Source organism: Glossina fuscipes, unplaced genomic scaffold (genome assembly GCF_014805625.2).
Source record: "Glossina fuscipes isolate IAEA_lab_2018 unplaced genomic scaffold, Yale_Gfus_2 61, whole genome shotgun sequence".
NCBI lineage: Eukaryota > Metazoa > Arthropoda > Insecta > Diptera > Glossinidae > Glossina > Glossina fuscipes.
The window spans coordinates 1,875,375-1,892,872 of NW_023998433.1; the positions used below are offsets into that span (position 1 = coordinate 1,875,375).

At 33.0% G+C, this 17,498-nt stretch overlaps 2 protein-coding genes across 4 annotated transcripts; one reads left to right on the forward strand and one right to left on the reverse strand.

The window, feature by feature from the left end:
• Positions 1–31: 31 nt before the first annotated feature.
• Positions 32–2,491, reverse strand: LOC119637883 (rRNA methyltransferase 3, mitochondrial). The gene is made up of 2 exons (XM_038034292.1): positions 1,319–2,491; positions 32–181 (listed from the first exon to the last, which is right to left on the reverse strand). Exons 1-2 carry the CDS (start codon positions 2,413–2,415, stop codon positions 43–45), a joined length of 1,236 nt encoding a protein of 411 aa, XP_037890220.1. The 5' UTR covers positions 2,416–2,491; the 3' UTR covers positions 32–42.
• A 91-nt stretch (positions 2,492–2,582) lies between these two features.
• Positions 2,583–14,538, forward strand: LOC119637965 (UPF0389 protein CG9231). Of its 3 annotated transcripts, XM_038034449.1 has the most exons (5): positions 2,583–2,644; positions 2,713–2,906; positions 9,212–9,373; positions 12,813–12,843; positions 12,961–14,538. In XM_038034449.1, the coding sequence occupies exons 2-4, from the start codon at positions 2,728–2,730 to the stop codon at positions 12,835–12,837; spliced, it is 366 nt and encodes a 121-aa protein (XP_037890377.1). In that variant the 5' UTR covers positions 2,583–2,644; positions 2,713–2,727; the 3' UTR covers positions 12,838–12,843; positions 12,961–14,538. The 3 variants fall into 3 exon arrangements, with proteins under 3 accessions (XP_037890377.1, XP_037890375.1, XP_037890376.1); XM_038034447.1 differs by lacking the exons at positions 12,813–12,843; positions 12,961–14,538 and having other exon boundaries at positions 9,212–9,593; XM_038034448.1 differs by lacking the exons at positions 2,583–2,644; positions 12,813–12,843; positions 12,961–14,538 and having other exon boundaries at positions 2,672–2,906; positions 9,212–9,593.
• Positions 14,539–17,498: the final 2,960 nt, after the last annotated feature.

Sequence of the window (17,498 nt, forward strand, 5' to 3'; positions counted from 1 at the left end):
TCTCTTCTTTCCAAGCAGATTCTTTTTATGACATGAAAATTTTCAGTTTTGCATATGCGAGACATGCTTACGTAACTCATAGAGAATTAAAGTTAAAGCTGATGCAACGTTTAAACTGTCTGCACCTTCAGCAACAGGTATATGTAAGCATTTGCCTCTGTTGCCCACGGTCTGCATAAATCTGAAAGTAGAAAATGAGGGTTTTTCAACAGATCATATTTAAGTGTGAAGATTATGTATAATGACTGCAAATTTGTATGCCTTCCACCGAAGAGCGGCTTTATATTCAAATGTTTGCAACATCCATCAGCATGTTTCAAAACCTACTAAATATGCATATTCTTGATCAGTATCAAAAGACTAAAGTATTTGTGTCCATGATAAATATTATTTTGGCTGCAAAACTTATGAAAAAGACTTCAAACTTTGGGAAGAAACAGCTACAATGCGGTATAAACGGAAGACACCTATGTTCTCAAAAGCGAGAAAAATTGAGTTTATGGTTATTGCTCGTAAAATGAAAATTTCCCTGTATCAGGTGTAGTAATGAATTCTTTCAGTTTTTTGATAAAATTCTAGTTTATTTAAAAGATACTTGTTACTTGTCGTTATTTATCTTTTGCCTTTTGTCGGGCAACATGGGCATTTTCTCACGGTAGGAACTTCGTGTTTCTCATATACAATAGTCATCGACCAATTTTCGCATGTGTTTCATTGTGCAGAACTGCTAAACTGCGGTCACGACTATCCAATGTTATTTTGCTTGTTTTTTAAGTGCGGTGAATAAAACATTCGACTGTAGCTGCATAATCTGCTTATTTGTTTTAAATTCAATTGTCGAATAGCTTTTATAAAATGTTCTTCTTTTCAATCTAACATCTTTGACAAAATACGTTAAATTCAAATCCCTTTAAAGCTAGGACAGCGAAGACCGTGCTGGATCAACGCCAGTGCGTATGGCATGCAATACAGTATATTGCTCGCAAATCTAACACAAAATAAAAAAAAGAAAAAAATATATTTTTGAATTGGACTCAATCAAAAATGACTACGCAGCATTGCCTAGGATTCGGACTGTCGCATTTACAAAATGTCTTTGAATTACTGTTACCTTTTATTGCTGCCAAAAGGTCTTTCGATGGCAGCGGAAAGGAATTCATTAAAAACAAGAAGTTCATTCGGGACAGTATTCAAAAAATATTGAAATGATATGCATTATGTGCAAGTTGCGATGAATATTCGTTTTAATAAAGTAATTTTGCTAAGTGCACGTTGTTTATCTTTCCTTTCAATGTAATTAGGAAAGATTATTACTTACTGGTAAGCTTCCTTGCTAACTCCATGGCTTTCACCACCAACAATAACGACGCTGTGAGACCCCGTTTCTAAATTCGTATAGTCGAGTACACTTGTTAGTCCTTTGGATTTACTTATGTTGTTCTCTGCTATAAATACCCAACAATTGTCTGCGGCTTCAGTTGGTATCACTAACGGAACTTCGTTCCAATTAACATCGTCGTGTATTGGTATTCTAAAGTGGCCACCGCAACCACCTCTTAAAGATTTTGATTCCCATGGATCACAACAGCCTTTGGTGATTACAACTTGCAGGCAAGGCAAAGCAGCACAGGTGCGTATAATGCTGCCCAAATTGTTTGGATCGCGTATATTATCACAAACTACAGTAATGGGTAGGGCTACCGATACTTTTGAAAGTGTTTTGCGAACGTATTGTAAACATGGCCTTTCAAATATAGCTAACACCCCCGGTGGTGTATTGAGCGTAGACCAAAGTTTTAGATCATGGTGTGGTACTTTGTAGATTTCAGTTTGTTTTACTTTTTGCAATACGGCTATTTTCTCCTTTATGGCAGCCAGCTGCTCGCGTTGGCTAAATATAACCGTTTTCAAATGAAGTCCGCATTCTAAAGCTTCCAATATTAAACGTCGACCTTCAATAACAATTAGTCGATTTTTGTCGCGTCTCCTTTTTGACCTGACAGTAGTCATCATAATATTCAAGCGCGGATCAGCCAAACTGAGCTTTGTAAATTCGAAACCAAATTCCTTATCATTAATAATTTGACTTTTACATTCTTTTTTCAAAGGCCTTCTCTTCTCCATTTCCGATAAAGTCTTAGGTGGGAGCATTTGTTCTCTAATGGAGTTTTGATTTAACATGCTCGTCCCACTTTTTAGGCGCTCTGCAGCTATCAATGGTTTATGTTGTAGGAAAGATTGCTCAAAAAGATTCTTTTCTATTAATAAAGACTCCTCGATTTCCTTTTCATTTTCGATTTTGGTTATGCATTCTTGAGTTAATATTTTTTTCATATTACTCAATTCGCGACATGCTATGTTATTAGGGAATTTGAATAAGGAAATCCTAATATTTTTGCAAATATTTAATAACATATTAGCTGATTTAACAAAAGAGTGTGCGTTAACATCCAACCCGAAATTTGCTGAGATGGTAATTAATTTGTTATTGAAAAATTCTCTAAGAAATGTTTCTTTGATTTTTGGCAGCATCATTGTATTGAATTATCATGTTATCGATTTTTAATTTTATCGATGAATTACCATATAGATTAGACTTTGGTCATATTGTGAAGAATTTACTGTGTTGTATAATTTTTACTGGGTAAATAAATTTGTTGATAATGTTAGTAGGAGCAATAACTTACTTGAAGCGGTGTGGTTTTTATTTAGAGTACGATTTTGAAGATGTTTCTTCCTCAGTTATTAAATACAACATTGGTTAACACAATGATTAAGCGGCTGTTCTCTCAAAGTCAACCATTGCGGCAGGGAGTAAATAACCACAGCCCTAACAATATGGAAAAACGTTTTTTGGTTTGGAGTGGCAAATATAAAAATATCGAAGAAGTTCCAAATTTTGTAAGGTAGGAGATGTGTTAATATATAAGATTCATGACGAATTAATTAACCAAAAATTCAACCTGTTCCACAAACTTTAAGCAAAATCATTTACTTTTATTTTATTTGATTTGTTTTACAAATTTTCGGAGAAATGAAGGATTACTCGATGAATGTATATCAATTTTGTGTTTATGTTTGTTTTAATACGTATGCATCAACTTTGTTTTCCTTTATGTAAGGTGACGACGATCATCTTCCCGAGAAGATAGTTGCATTAGAATTAGGGCTCCGTTGCGTTTTTAATGATTCTTAGAATATTAATATTGCGTAGTTGGTTCTTCTAGTTATGGCAACCAGATTTTCATTAAAAATGCACTTCTTAAGAAAATAATCCAAAGAGGGTATAAGTGCTTTTTAAAGCAATGTGTTCGGTGACCTTGACTTCTTCTAAATTGAGGATTAAGCGGAAAATAAATGTGTTTTGTTTTTAAACCTAATGGTTTCTAATGGTCTACTATTTCTTCACTTTTTTGAATATTATATCTCTCCTTGGAAAGTATGTGAGTTATTGGTTAAAATAATGATAATATAGAGAAGAGGGAACTACAGAATAGTTAGCAAGAGAAGTTCTATACTTAATGTGTCCCATGCAAGGAGTTACGATAGTTATTGAAGCGTTGCTACTTATTGATGCGAAAACTGAGGATTTTATATATTGAGGCTAATGCGTGCGGCGCCGTCGGAATCGCAAGGGTGTAGTGGTGTACAATTAAAGTTGCAAACTGGGTATCACTCAAACCCAATTATCACATTTCCTCCTCATGTTCATGTCTTCGTAAAATTCTCCTCCTACGACTTTTTAAAATCTAAGTTGCTAGGTAAAGCATCGCCTTAATCCTTAAACAGATATGTCTTCCTCTAAGAGAGCTTATTTCCTATTGCGAGTATACGACACTCTCGAAAGGCTATTTTTGTATATAAGCCGATTCAGACCATACGTAAAGTAAACTTCTATCTAAGAATCGGAGATACCATTCTCCACAATTGAATATCGGCCTTACTGCTTTATCATATTAAATTTCTCTCCTGAATGTACCTCTGTTCAACATCATTCAATGTTTGGGGGGCAAACTTGATTGGTGTCTCCGAATCGTCCTTAAAAACATGGATAAGTGTTGTTTCAACGTCAAAGGCACTAGTATTCACGGTCAGAACCAATGGGTCTTCTTAGTCGGCACGGAATATGACATTCTCATGTAATAACTGATTTAATGGATATGCTATATCTCTAAGATCTTTGATTAACCGACCATTATACTTTATTAAAAGAATATAGATATCTCAACCATATTAGGGGTTTCATGCATTGTATAGCATCGGTTTTACTTTGCAATTTGTGCTTACCTTCTTTGTTCACTTAAAGCCCGCATTCAATATAAAATGAAAAATTATGCCATTTTCATTATTACCCGCATATTTTGCTTATTTAATCTGCTTAACACTTCGTTGATGCGTTGAATATGTGCGTCGTTACCGCCAGCAGTCATTTTTATGTAGTTGAGAAACACTTTGACAACTGGTATATCGCCCAAAAATTGTATCACAAACTCTTGTCAGTTCGGTGATGCACACGCTATGCCAAACATCGTGCTGATTGATATAATCCATGATGAATGTTTAACGTGATGTGAATGTTTATCAGGATGCTTGGAAATCCAATTGTAGGTAAGCTTTCGATAGATCCATTTTCAAATATTTTTTTCCAACAGCTAATCACGAGAACAATTCATCTATTGGTAGCAAGAGTCAGCCAACCACCCAGCATGCATCTAATGCAATTTTATAGTCTCCACCTATTTGTACCATTTCGTTTTTTTTGTGGTACGCAACAATGAGAGTCAGTTCATTTTCCCTGGCACTTCCAACCCCGTGTGGTTTTTTTTATGAGTTGTGGACTTTTTAGTTCTTCTTAGCTTGCTTTTTAGCAATGGATTTTCTAGAGATTCATGTGATGTACAATTTATTTTGTATCAGAGTGTTTCCACTCCCTGTAGCCTTTGTATACCTGACACATTACAATAAGTTCAAACATTAACTGAAGAGTGTCGGGTCACTTTTGAAAACTACTGAAATATACTCTATATTATTTATGCTGATTATTGTAATTGGGTTTTCGGCGCCGATCTTAAAGTCCACGTGAACATTGTTCACTTCATTGTTCACGGCTATTTCTATGTTTCGGTGATTCAACTTGCAGCAATTCTTGCACTAGGCAGATTTCTTCCTCAATAGACATATTTTTTATTTATTACTTTATTATTTACTATTGCATAGTGCGTTTTTATATTTACGTTGATTTGTCAGGTGGTCATCGTGGACACATCGATAACATCTCTGTGCTGTATAATTCGCCGCATTATTTGAGGGTTGCCGAAGTTTCGATCTATTGTGAATTGTATTAATTGGTTCACTAACGCCATTTTGCTGCACATGGCGGTCTCGTGGCAATCTACCTTCTGTTTCGTTTATTTCGTACGACTTTACCATATGTATTCCGCATATTAATGTTAAATTTTTATTTTTTCAGTAAATGGCTTTGACTTATCTGATTTCTTAAGCCAGGTACAAACTGATCTCGGAGCGTTGTATCCAAACATATTTTGAATCGTTCTAGGCTTATCTGTCGCAATTTTCAAAATAGTTCGGTTAAATTTGATACACTATATCTTCATCTTAGAATGAAATTGAAAGAAATTGAATCGAATCGTTTTTCTGACCACTCCTCATACAACAAATCTGTTGAGAAATTCCTTATGTATCTGCAATAAATTTGCAATTTTTAATATTTCTCAATAAAAATCGGGAAAGTATTACTGAATGAATTCCATTCTCATATAGACGTTCTTATAGAAAATAAGCTTTTATATGATAACAAAATCTAAGTTGTGGTACTTCACAGTGAAAATGCAGAGTAGCATCTTGACATATAAGTTTACTGCGTAGATTTCTACTACATTGGTCTATTTTTCGCTTTGTGTTATAATTTTTGATATATTACGGTTAATATAGCTGAAGAGTTGTATTAGGCAGAATTATGTAGCGTATTTAATGATACATGTTGAACGGCTACAACATTTTCAATTGTTTCAAATTGGATTATATTTTTATTTATTTATTTATTTATAAATAAGAACATTTTGTTTCTTCGTCAAAAAATGTTGAAAAATATATGCGAAATGCCGAAGAATTTGTATTAATGTCTTTAGGAAAATATATTTAAGGCAGTGAACAATTATTTTGTTATAAGCTGTACAATAAATTAAATTACGTTTGCATATTGTGTGGGATCTTATGCGGAGAATACGATGTGTTTGTTTATTTAATTTGCACAATTTTCGTTGACTGAGGTGTACATTGGAATTTTTGTATATCATAACAAAGAAAGCAGTTTTCGTCTTGAAACGCAACTTGATTAACTATTATACCAACTTTTTATGTCCACTATAGAGGTGCAGTGCATTTTTTGAAAGATTTTAGGGCTCCTTCACACGCAATATACGCAGTAAGCTTGAATTCGCCGTTTGTCTGTTGATATGTGCATTGCAATCATTACAACCCTTTTAAAGATATGTTCTTTCCTCCAAGATTTGTTTTTTTAACGGACATCAATATAAGGTCGAAAATTAGCTGAAAATGGTCTTTAGACAAGTTATGAATTTGAGAAATAAGGCCGGTCACTTATGCTTCAATTTTAGTTTGTCCAACCATCTTCTGCATGGTGGCGTCTGCATTTTAGAATGTCGCAGAAATTGTGTTGAAATATGATTTAAAGCAATACGTATAGGTTTTTTTATGTATATACAATCTATTTATTATTATTATTATTATTAATTTCGCCAGAGAAATAAATTCTAAGACTAAACTCTTAAAAGCACTAGCATCTAAGGCTATCGGCTTTTTATTAAAAAACTCTACCGCACTTGAGATTCGAACCCACGACCATTGACTTGCTAGTCGAGATTCCTCTCCTTCGGCTACTCAGGCGGATATATACAATCTACCTTATCTTAATCCAATGAAATAGTACAAAATAATCTTAAGTAATTGACGATTTGTTTCGTTTTGACAAGAACTATCTAGTAATGGATATATATGTATGTTTCTTGAAGATTTCTGTAGCTTCTTGCTTTCCTATTAATTGCGAATGCGTCAAGTTGTTGCTTGCGATTATTTTCGCTTGGAATCTTTGGATAAGCAAATTTTTACAACCCAATATTAGATAAATATATGCTGTAGTTTTTAGGCTCTTGATAATAATGATAGCAAGTTCCGATTTGTTTCGAGGATAATTTAGTTTTCCCCATATTGTAGGCATATATACGGAAATTAATTTTCATGTACTATATCTATGTACAAGTTTGTCCAGGTATATGTGACACCGAGGAGGATTTGGCAAACATCCACGTTTTATTTTGTCAATCGGTTCAGAACAATTTCTTGAGTCGATTTAGGCATGCCTGACTGATCATTGTTCTTGCGTTTTCTTATTTAGCCGACAGGACGCAATTTCCATTTTTCGATCTTGGTATAATGTCCCATTTAAAAAAAGTCATTACACAAGAAAACGCGGTTTTTAATATTTCTCGGCGACGATTAACGTATGAAAGTTTGATAGGACTGGATGGGACTATTTCTTGGACCTGCCATATAAACATTATACGATACAAAAGCAAGTTCAAATTTCTGATCATTTGTGATGAAAATGGACTAAAATCGTGAATTTATATACAAATTTACTGTGTTTAAGTTGAATCACATTGATATATTTGCATAAGTTGGAGGACGTCGATTCGATTACAGATTTAGGCGTTCTATTTGACCATAGGTTACGTTTTAACTTGCATATTGAGCTCTCGATTAGCAAAGCTAGGTCCGCCCTTGGTTTTATAAAAAGGTGGTCCAAAGAGCTTGATGATCCCTACATTACGAAAAGGCTGTACATGTGTTTGGTTGGACCCATACTCGAGTATGCCTCAGTTGTGTGGTCTCCTTCATATAGGTGCTACGTAGATTCAATTGAATCAGTTCAAAAGCAATTCTTGCTGTTTGCCCTTAGAAATTTGGGTTGGGATCCGATTGCCTCTCTTCCTCCGAATGAAAATAGGTTGCTTCTGCTGTCCCTACCGTCTCTGGAGAAACGTAGATTTGTTCTTGGCGTTTCCTTTCTAATTAAAGTAATAAATGGTGCTATTGACTCGCCTTCATTAGTTGGTGAAATAAGCTTTAATGTCCCTAACCGCTTCTCTAGGCATTTTATCTTGGTTAAGCTTAATCAGTGTAAATTTAATTATGAGCTGTTCAATCCGCTCAGAGTCGATTGCAAGAACCTAAATGACGTCTACCACTTATTCTCGTTATCGGACTCTTTAAAGTCCATTAAAACAACATTGCTTAATACGCGCGATTTACCTATGTCGTATTTAAACTAGCTTTTATCCTTAAAAAGTCGTTACGTTTCGAAAGTGAATTATTGTCAATTTATTATCGGTTGCCAGGCTTATGCATATTTGCGATGGCTTAGGGGTTCATTTGCAATTTGGTCCTGTACCGGTTGTAAGTGTGCTCCTATGCTGATAGTGTACATGCTTTTTTTTCTTTTTTTTTCTTATTTGTTTTATTATGCTTATACTCAATTTTATTGTTAATTAATATTAGTTTTGCATTAAGAGCCTATTGAACTCGACTGTTATTTGTTTAATTGAGTTTCTAGTATAAGTGGAATAAAATAAAATAAAATAAAAAATAAAATAAAATAAAATAAGGCTTCTTGAAAATAATAAACTTTCGTATGCCAAGCAGTTTTACTTTTTGATCTTACATGATGAAAATAGGTGAAAAGCTTTGAGATTTTCGACAAGAAAATGCATGTGGGCTGTGTGTGTAATAAAGATAACGAAATAATTCTCGGTAATTTGACGGGATGAAGGTTTAAATTAAGCAAACTTATGGAGGGTATCTAATAGGCGGCTTTGGTCGTAAATAGCTTTTTGTCTTGTTAAACCACACTTTTTACGCGATTGTTACGCAACTGTTGCAATATTGAGAACAGAGCGTTTAAAAATTTGTATTAAATGATGTTTTTTTCTGGGTAGTGTATAGCGTGTACAGGAAGCGCAAAACTGATATAAATGTCGGGAATGAATCGCATTTAAAAGTATATTAATCTGAAGAACCTTATGGCAATGTGATGCATTTTTACTAAGCATGAACTCCTATCGTACCGATATGTAATAAAAGTGCTTTTATCTATATTTCTTTTATTTTCAAGTCCCGAAGTTATGGAACGTTGCCGCAATAAAGTACGTATACGTTTAGCCAATATAATGATGCTTCTGACAGTAATCGGTTGCGGCGTTATGGTGTATAGTGGAAAAGAGGCAGCGAAACGTGGTGAAACGGTCACTAAACAAAACCTCGATTGGCATAAAAAGTACAACGAACAAACACAAAAACAAGATCCATAATAAAATGGATATCGAATTATTTAATAGATATTTTATGCATAATTACTTTTATGTTTTTCTTATCATATGTTCAGATGTATTTTTTCATTGTTCTTAAAATTTTATGCATATGGATATTAAAGTACCTAAGATGTTAATTGCTGTAATTTTTGAATTTACATATATAAATACATAAATTTAATTTTATTATGATTTTTAATGCTTGCATTAACAAATACATATACATACACATATACGATATCGATATACGATTTAGTGTGCTTGCCACAGATTGATTATTTATGCACAGTCAATGGATACCTCTCGATTGCCTATAAAGAAAAAAATTGGCAAATTAGTCATGGGTTTTACTCACTTTACTTCAAAGTCCTATGCATTCTCGGATCAAAATCCTATTGTTTAAAAGAAAATAAGAAAAAGAATGAATTTGATTGCGTTAATTTTTTAAAAAGAGTTGGTTTTAGTTTTATAAGCATTCTACAAGCAATCTTCCGCGTAGTTTCGCAACGGGTTCCCACTTTAAAATGTTTAAGTAGCTTATTAAAATTTAAACAACAAATTTTGCAAGAATTGTTATTTATTTATTTTTTTTTTTGTATTCTGCACCAAGTGTGTTATAAGAGTATATTAAGTTTTGCGAGGACGTATGCAAGATCCACAAGGACTTGAGATAGACCCAACTTTTATTATACTGAGCGATTCAGAATCACCAATATATAAATCGATTTAAGCTTCTCTATCCGTCCGTTTGTCTGTCTTATATTCTCGCGTTCTAGTCACTGATGTGTTTTGACCCAAAGACAAACGTTGTCGAAGATGGTTTGGATCGGACAAAATTTCAACTTAAAGCACAAATCTTACACTAAAAGGACCCTACAAAAATAACTGTAGGATAACTGGAGTAGGGTATGTAATAGCGAACCCCTATAGCGCGCTTTGAGTGGCTTCTTTTAAACAAATCTTTTAGAAGCAAAGGAAACAGTTTTTATAAAGAATACTTTAGTGCATCCTAACGGAATATAGCTAAGTGTATTTCGTTACAACTCCAATATAAAAGATATGGCTATGCTATTCAAACGCCAATGTCGCAGATCTTGCTATAGGGCAAATAATAACATGCTTAGATGGCACATACAAGGTTTTTGCAAAAGGAGCAAAATTAAGGATTGGACAACTTATTGCCAAAGCTCTATCAATGAGTTCACTTAAATTTTCAGCTTATTTTGATAAGGAGCTTAGGACCGATTTTAATCTTCCATATAAGATTTTGTCATCGCAATGGTGATGTGTATATATGATATATAATTTATGGATGAAAAACTTAACGTTTCGCATGTTTTGCGACTTTTTGTCGATGAAGTATCTTGATAAATCTTTGTAGGAGCTGTACACTTTGAATTATTGGAGAGGAGGAAAAAAACTTGTTGAAATATTTAATTCTTCGCTTTAATTTGTTCGCATTATCGTGGGGGTATTTTTAGGGCCATTTTCAAACATTAGCTTTCTAGTTTTTTGAATTTTCATGATTTTTTCATGAGTGTACGAATAAGTGAAACCGCTGGCAAAGCGATAACTTAGCTAGATATATGTAATGGCATTGCAAATGATGAAATTTTAATTATGATTGACGCGTGGGTGAAGACAGAAAACCTCCCTGTTCCATGTATCTCGCGAGATTGGTCCTAAAGAGAAGAGATTTTTTGTCCTCTGTCATCTCGTTGACGTATTTTTGTTTGGAAATGCTTTCATTTTATGGAAGAAGTTTTTTTTTGAGATAATGTTTTTTCCCCCTGATAGGGTTTAACGCATCTATTAAGCAAAAAGGGGAAATTTTTTATGAGAAACGTACAATATATGAGGTGGGCGGGTGTTTTTCTATAATAAGGGAAATATTGGATATCGTTTTTTCAACGAATATATTAAGATTTTCATTGCTAGCGAATTTTATCTATCAAAATTTCATCAAAATTTTTTTATTAAGAAAGTGTCACCTGGCTGATCAAGACAATTCATTTTCCGATTATTGCGAATAGCTTACGCCCATTTCCAAATTTGATTCGATGGGTATGGTTGAATCGATTCAGAGTCGTACGCCTATCAAGAATGTATATACTTTAGGCGGTTTCCTTAATGATTGTTGCGGAGTATCAAAAATGAACAGGGATAACTTTTTATATATAATAATATATGAAAGCTGCCTATGATCTTATATAAATATCCGATACTCATTGCATTATATATATATGTCTTTGTAGCAATTACTAGTCGTTTGCAATTTGTCGGAGGGAGCTCTAACATCAAGTAACAATTGCCATACATAGCGCATGTCGATTAATATCTAGTGCAAAAACTTTCGCAGTTTAGAAACCGATGTGTCGGCGTTAATGCAAAAAATAATTTGGCAAATTTTATGTAATCACTTTAGTTCGGGAAGTAATGAAGATTCGCGACCCAAACTTGAATATAACTTTCCTACTTTTCTACTTATCTCTCATTATCTGATTCTATTATATCCCAATATTGGTTATTGCAATGCAATATATTCTTAACATTCCTAGGTTCTCATAAAGAGGATTGACTGTATAAATAACTTTACACGTGTTCTATGCTCGCATGCAATGTATGTTGATTAAGTGCTAATATTAACTTCGGTAAGCTAGCTTTATGACGTTATTAATCACTCATACAGCTAGATAACCAAAGAGAACATAACACTTTTCTATAATCGCAAGATTCATATCAAATTAATCATATGTCCGTTAACACCGTTTCACTCACTTACCCCGGTACGTAAGAGTTTTATATATGTGATTTTCACCGTCATCCCTCTGTTAGCGGCTATGGATTTAAAATTCAACCTGAAAATAAAACAAAAAAAAAAAAGAAAGAAAAGAAAAGAAAAGAAAAAAAAAAAATATGGTAAATTGATTAAATATTCGCACGGCATTAATGCATATAAACCAATTTAACTCAAAAATGGAAAAAACCATGTTGTTGACGTTTAAAAAATACTAACTATTTAACGTGAAATGAATGTCAATCTGCCGCCAACGCTTTTTGATTTTATTTAAATGAAGCAATTACACATATACATGCATAAAAATTAAATATATAGTTGACTGTATACGTATAAATGGTATCGTCTCGAATTGTTTAGCTTTTATTAAATTGGTCATTGAATTGAAAAAGGTCAAAGATCGTCTATCTGGTTTAGATAGTGTGGATTAATTGAATTTAGCAATGATTGCGTTACGTTGCGTTGCGTTGCGTTGCGTTTGCGACGCTGCGCGAAAAAGCAAATTTAACTATGCCTTTCCTTTTATATTTCATTAAACAAACTATTGTTTGTGATAGTTTTCATCATATAGTTTTATCTTTTGTTTTGTCTAATTTTTCACCTCTTAGCCTATGTGATGGAATGGAGTTTTGAGACTGGGTAAGTTTAGTTTAGTTTACTTTACTTTACTTTAGTTTAGTTTAGTTTAGTTTAGTTTTGATTTGTTGATATTGTTTTTGTGTTTTTTTCAATTTTTCCTATTCTTTTCTTAAAAAGGCCGCATTTCGTCTCGGCTATTAGTGCAGAAGCGTCTAATGTGTAACATGTACATTTTCGTCTTTTTAATGTTTCGGTTGGTCAAGTGTGTGTAACTGGAACGATTAAGGCGCGGTTGAGTGGTATAAGTGAATGGTCACCATCGCAAAGCAGTTCAGCCCAAGGGTGACTTGTTATAGTCTGCTGGCATTTAAAGATATCTTTACATTTTTTTTATTTTTTATTTTTTATATTATACTACACATATGTATATAAGTAACCGTATGTAAGATAACCAAAAAATTTCCCACAATTACGTGAAGCACATACCAAAACAAAAAGATGTCTTCACTTATTACACTTGCACATGCTGTTGTTGGATAATGACGACTCGTTATAAATGTCTGGTTTATTTTATTTGATGAACTGCCAAATAAACCGCCTGTAAACGGGACCCCCTAACTAACTGCTACACTTAATAAATTTCAATTTTTTGTTCGCATTTATCCGCCTAATACGCTTGAAACGACGTAATCATGCAAAGATTTAAATATTTCTAATTCTCTTAATTCCATTATCATACACTACGTTGCTATAAAATCCAACGGATTGACATTTATCAATTAATAATAGTATATTTGTATTTAATAATAAAAATTAATAATTAATTGCATATAACTAGTGACTCTTGAATGTGACATATAAAAACTGCAGAGTATTGAAAGTGTACAAAATCGGATAAATACTGTCTTCTCGAGCTTGTTTATGTTTATGTATGTGTTTTCGTTTCTTTTTTAAGAGATGTTCATATTCACCTTCATATAACTCTAATGTGAAATTAGTCAGTATTGAAAGCAACTTTGACCGACCTTTTCAGGAAAACATAAATGCCTTAAACAAAGTCTTTCATATTTTTGTATATCTTGTGACGAATTGCTTTAACAAAAAAAATGCATCTTCTGCGTAAGCATACAGCTTATGCAAATAAATATTCAATAAAGAATAAATTTTTGTATAATGTTTACTTGTCGGCCAATAAGTCTAAGTCCATATATTTTTCGTAATGAAAAGAAAGAAAACGTATTTCATTAAAACACTATTGAGACATATGTTAACAATCAATCGACATACGTGAGTACTTAGCGGAAATCGCAATTGGCAAACCTCGTTTGGGATCGATTCAAAGTTGAATTTGTTCGAGATTGGCCAGAGAGTAAAGGAGAACGTTGCAATTTCCGATTACAATGCCCTCTAGCCATCTTTTCGTGTGTTCGTTTTGAGCTCCGATAGAGTATACCTACTAGTTCCGTCATTCCATTTGACTAAATTTTCAAATTCAAAATAAATATCAAAACTCCGACGCACATCATCAATAAAAATTGGTCTCATTCGCTTATAAGCACACTCGTAATAGTTGACAAACTTTTCCAATATGAAAATAGAAACGCAACTTAAAGCTTTCACCAGAGATCTATTCGAATTTTTTTTATATGGCCGTGTTTTCCGATCTTACTTAGGGATTCGGGCGAAAAGGAGCCCCACCTCGCAGTCCATTCATCCATTTCTTTTTTTTAGCCTATCGTGAGAATATTAAGAAGAAAATATTCAAAATCGACCGATGGAATAAATGTCAAGAAAATAAATGCAAAATTTTTATCTCAATTTTTGCTATTATCTGAGCTCAGCTCACAGATAGATCGGCACAAGAGCATAATCAGTTTGATTTAGATATTAGACAGTTTCAGTTTGAATTCACGACTTTTCATTCATTTTTGCGGATTACATTGTACATTGTGTACAGTGACGATACAAGATATGGTTTTCCTTACAATTTTTTTTTTTTTATATATATATATATATATAAAAATATCCTTGGAAATTATGTTAGCGACTCTTCTTTCAGAAATGTTGCATCAAGTGACAAGCATTTCAGGCTACTACAAAATTAGAAGACGTAATTTCTTTTCAAAAAGAAACGAGAAGAAAGAGAGACTTGTTTCAGTCACTTATTCTGGCTAGAGTAAGGAACCTACTCTGCTGAAGACTACTAAACTGTAATGTTATATATATTTTACAACTTTGTTTATAAAATTTTTAGTATACTTCCGGTACGTGTGTATCTCTGTTAATTTGTTGTTGCTGTGAGAAAGACACGCATAGCTAACGAATACATTCATCATTGTTGGGAAAAGCACCATATGAACAGTTTAAAAGATTTTACCTACTTATGCACACAATCTCCTGTAATTCTCATTTTTATAAAGTGAACAAGCGCAGAAAGTTCAATTTACATAAATGTTATATGTTCAATTAAGATAAATTGAAATACTGAGAGCAATAATAAAGTATTTAATGGAATTTTACATAGTTTCCTGGCCTATTTCAACGTGGAATTATATAATGAAAAGCTATCTCTTTTTGAAAGAAAAATTTCAAAAAGAAAAACAAGCATGAAAGTTATATTCGGCGGTAGCCGAATCCCGCATACCCACCACTATGCTTTTCGCATTATACTCAACTTCTTTTGTTTGATACCCTTATCGCAGGTCTTATTAAGAAAATGTTAATCGCTGCCGTCTACCATATTCATTTTAAAATTAAACCATTTTTAGGCACATAATAAATCTTCATTCGAGGAGTGTACAAAGATTCTGCCTTAATTACCATATGATAAATAAGCATAAGACCTCAAAGAAGTAATAAAAAAAAATTTAAAAAAAATTTAATTACCCGTAACTTTGTGTGGGCATACACGACTGTTTCCATTTTTGTATGTAAAAAGTAGAGTGCTTTGTAAAGAAAATAGTGGAAAATTTCGGCATTTTAACTTTAATAATTTCCGAATAACGAACAAACATTCAAAAAAAAAAGAAAGAATAATAAGGAATTGCGTTAAGCTTACGGTCCACTACGCGCTTCTGCCCTGACCAATTTATTGACCAATCTATTTTCATTACCAACCTGGGTATAAAAACTTCCAATGTTGCTACCAAGCTTGAAGTCGGTATCTTCATTTTTTGCGACCAGGAGAATGCCAATCACATACACCACACAGACGGACAGACATGGCTAAATCAACTCAGAATTTCACGCTGATCAAGAACAACATATACGTTATAGGGTATCTGAAGAAGATTCTATTTGGTTACGGAAAAAAGCATGAAAATGAGTTTCCCCATATCTTACAGTGGTGTGTATTAAAAGCCAGCATGGGAAGTGTATTAAACGTAGTCATGAATGTAATCACAGAGTCTGCTCCTAATCGTATCAAGCCTTCTTAAGATGACCTTGACAAGCATTTGTGCTTAATATTGTATAGATATTTGTGCGCGGGCTTTAATTTTTTTTTTCGGAGAAACATTTTTATTTAGAAATGAGTTTATTAACGGGATACGCGTTTCTATTTTTTTGTAGAGGTAAGAGCCCATCAAAATTTCAATGTTTATTTGTAGGATGCTGATGAATGAGAACTGATTGACTTGATTAAATCGCTGACGTATTCTTCTGACTATATCACACGTACAGGATGACGGACCTCACTTAGCTCGCGATTTCCATTTGTTTTTGCCTGCATTGAGTTCATAGATGTTTCAAAACTAAAAACAATTTAAAACGGTTAAAAGAGGGATAATTGGTTTCAAAGCGACAGCGTAAACGTATAAGTATTAGATAAAATATCCAAATAGTGTTTAATTGAAATGAAATGGAACGAAACTAGGCTAAGGATTGCGAAGGAGCGCGACCGAAAATGCAAAATAAGACACAAATAGAATGCGGTACGTACGGTTTATTAGTTTAGACAGATTATTTGCCGGATGTAACTTAAGTCGCATTAAATTTAAACTCACACAATAATGGCATATATTAATAAAAAAAAAAATAAAAAAAAATCAACACATGAAGCGGTGCTACCTATTATATATAAGTACAATATTTATACTTATGTATATGTATATACATTTATACCCACATATATACATTGAATATTTTAACTTACCTGTCTCGGGCCGATTAGACAGTCTAACGCACAAACACTGAGTATCCATGATGTGATGAGAGAAGTCTAAACGAATCACTTTTGCACACAAGTGAATATAAGAAATGTTTATTTGTTTATTTATTATTATTATTTAATTTCTTTTATATAAACGTGTATTTGTGTGCACTTAGCGTAATGAACTTGATTATTATTATAGTATAATATATAGTGTATATAGTATATATGGTATATATATATATGGTATATATATATATATATATATATATATCTATATATATATCTCAGATTTTTAGAATAGATCAAATTCAAATTTGGCTCGTCGCTTGATTTCAAAAATTAACAATATTTGATAAATGAGTAAATTCGATTACGTCTTATTGTTAATTTAAGAAATCAAGCAAATTGGAAATAAACGAAAAATATAAAAAAAAAGAATAAAGCAAATCTATTATTTTAACGTTTATTTCAATAGTAACGTGTGCACTAGTGGCATTTGAAACTTGGTTATATTCCCCTGAGAATAAACTGGTCTATATCCACTAGTTTACTTTATAGTCAC

Coding starts and splice junctions, on each gene's coding strand:
- LOC119637965 (XM_038034447.1), top strand. CDS start 2,728: ATGTTTCTTCCTCAGTTATTAAATACAACATTGGTTAACACAATGATT. Junction 2,907..9,211: donor GAAGTTCCAAATTTTGTAAG/GTAGGAGATGTG, acceptor TTTATTTTCAAG/TCCCGAAGTTATGGAACGTT.
- LOC119637883 (XM_038034292.1), bottom strand. CDS start 2,415: ATGTTATTAAATATTTGCAAAAATATTAGGATTTCCTTATTCAAATTC. Junction 182..1,318: donor GTTAGCAAGGAAGCTTACCA/GTAAGTAATAAT, acceptor TTCTACTTTCAG/ATTTATGCAGACCGTGGGCA.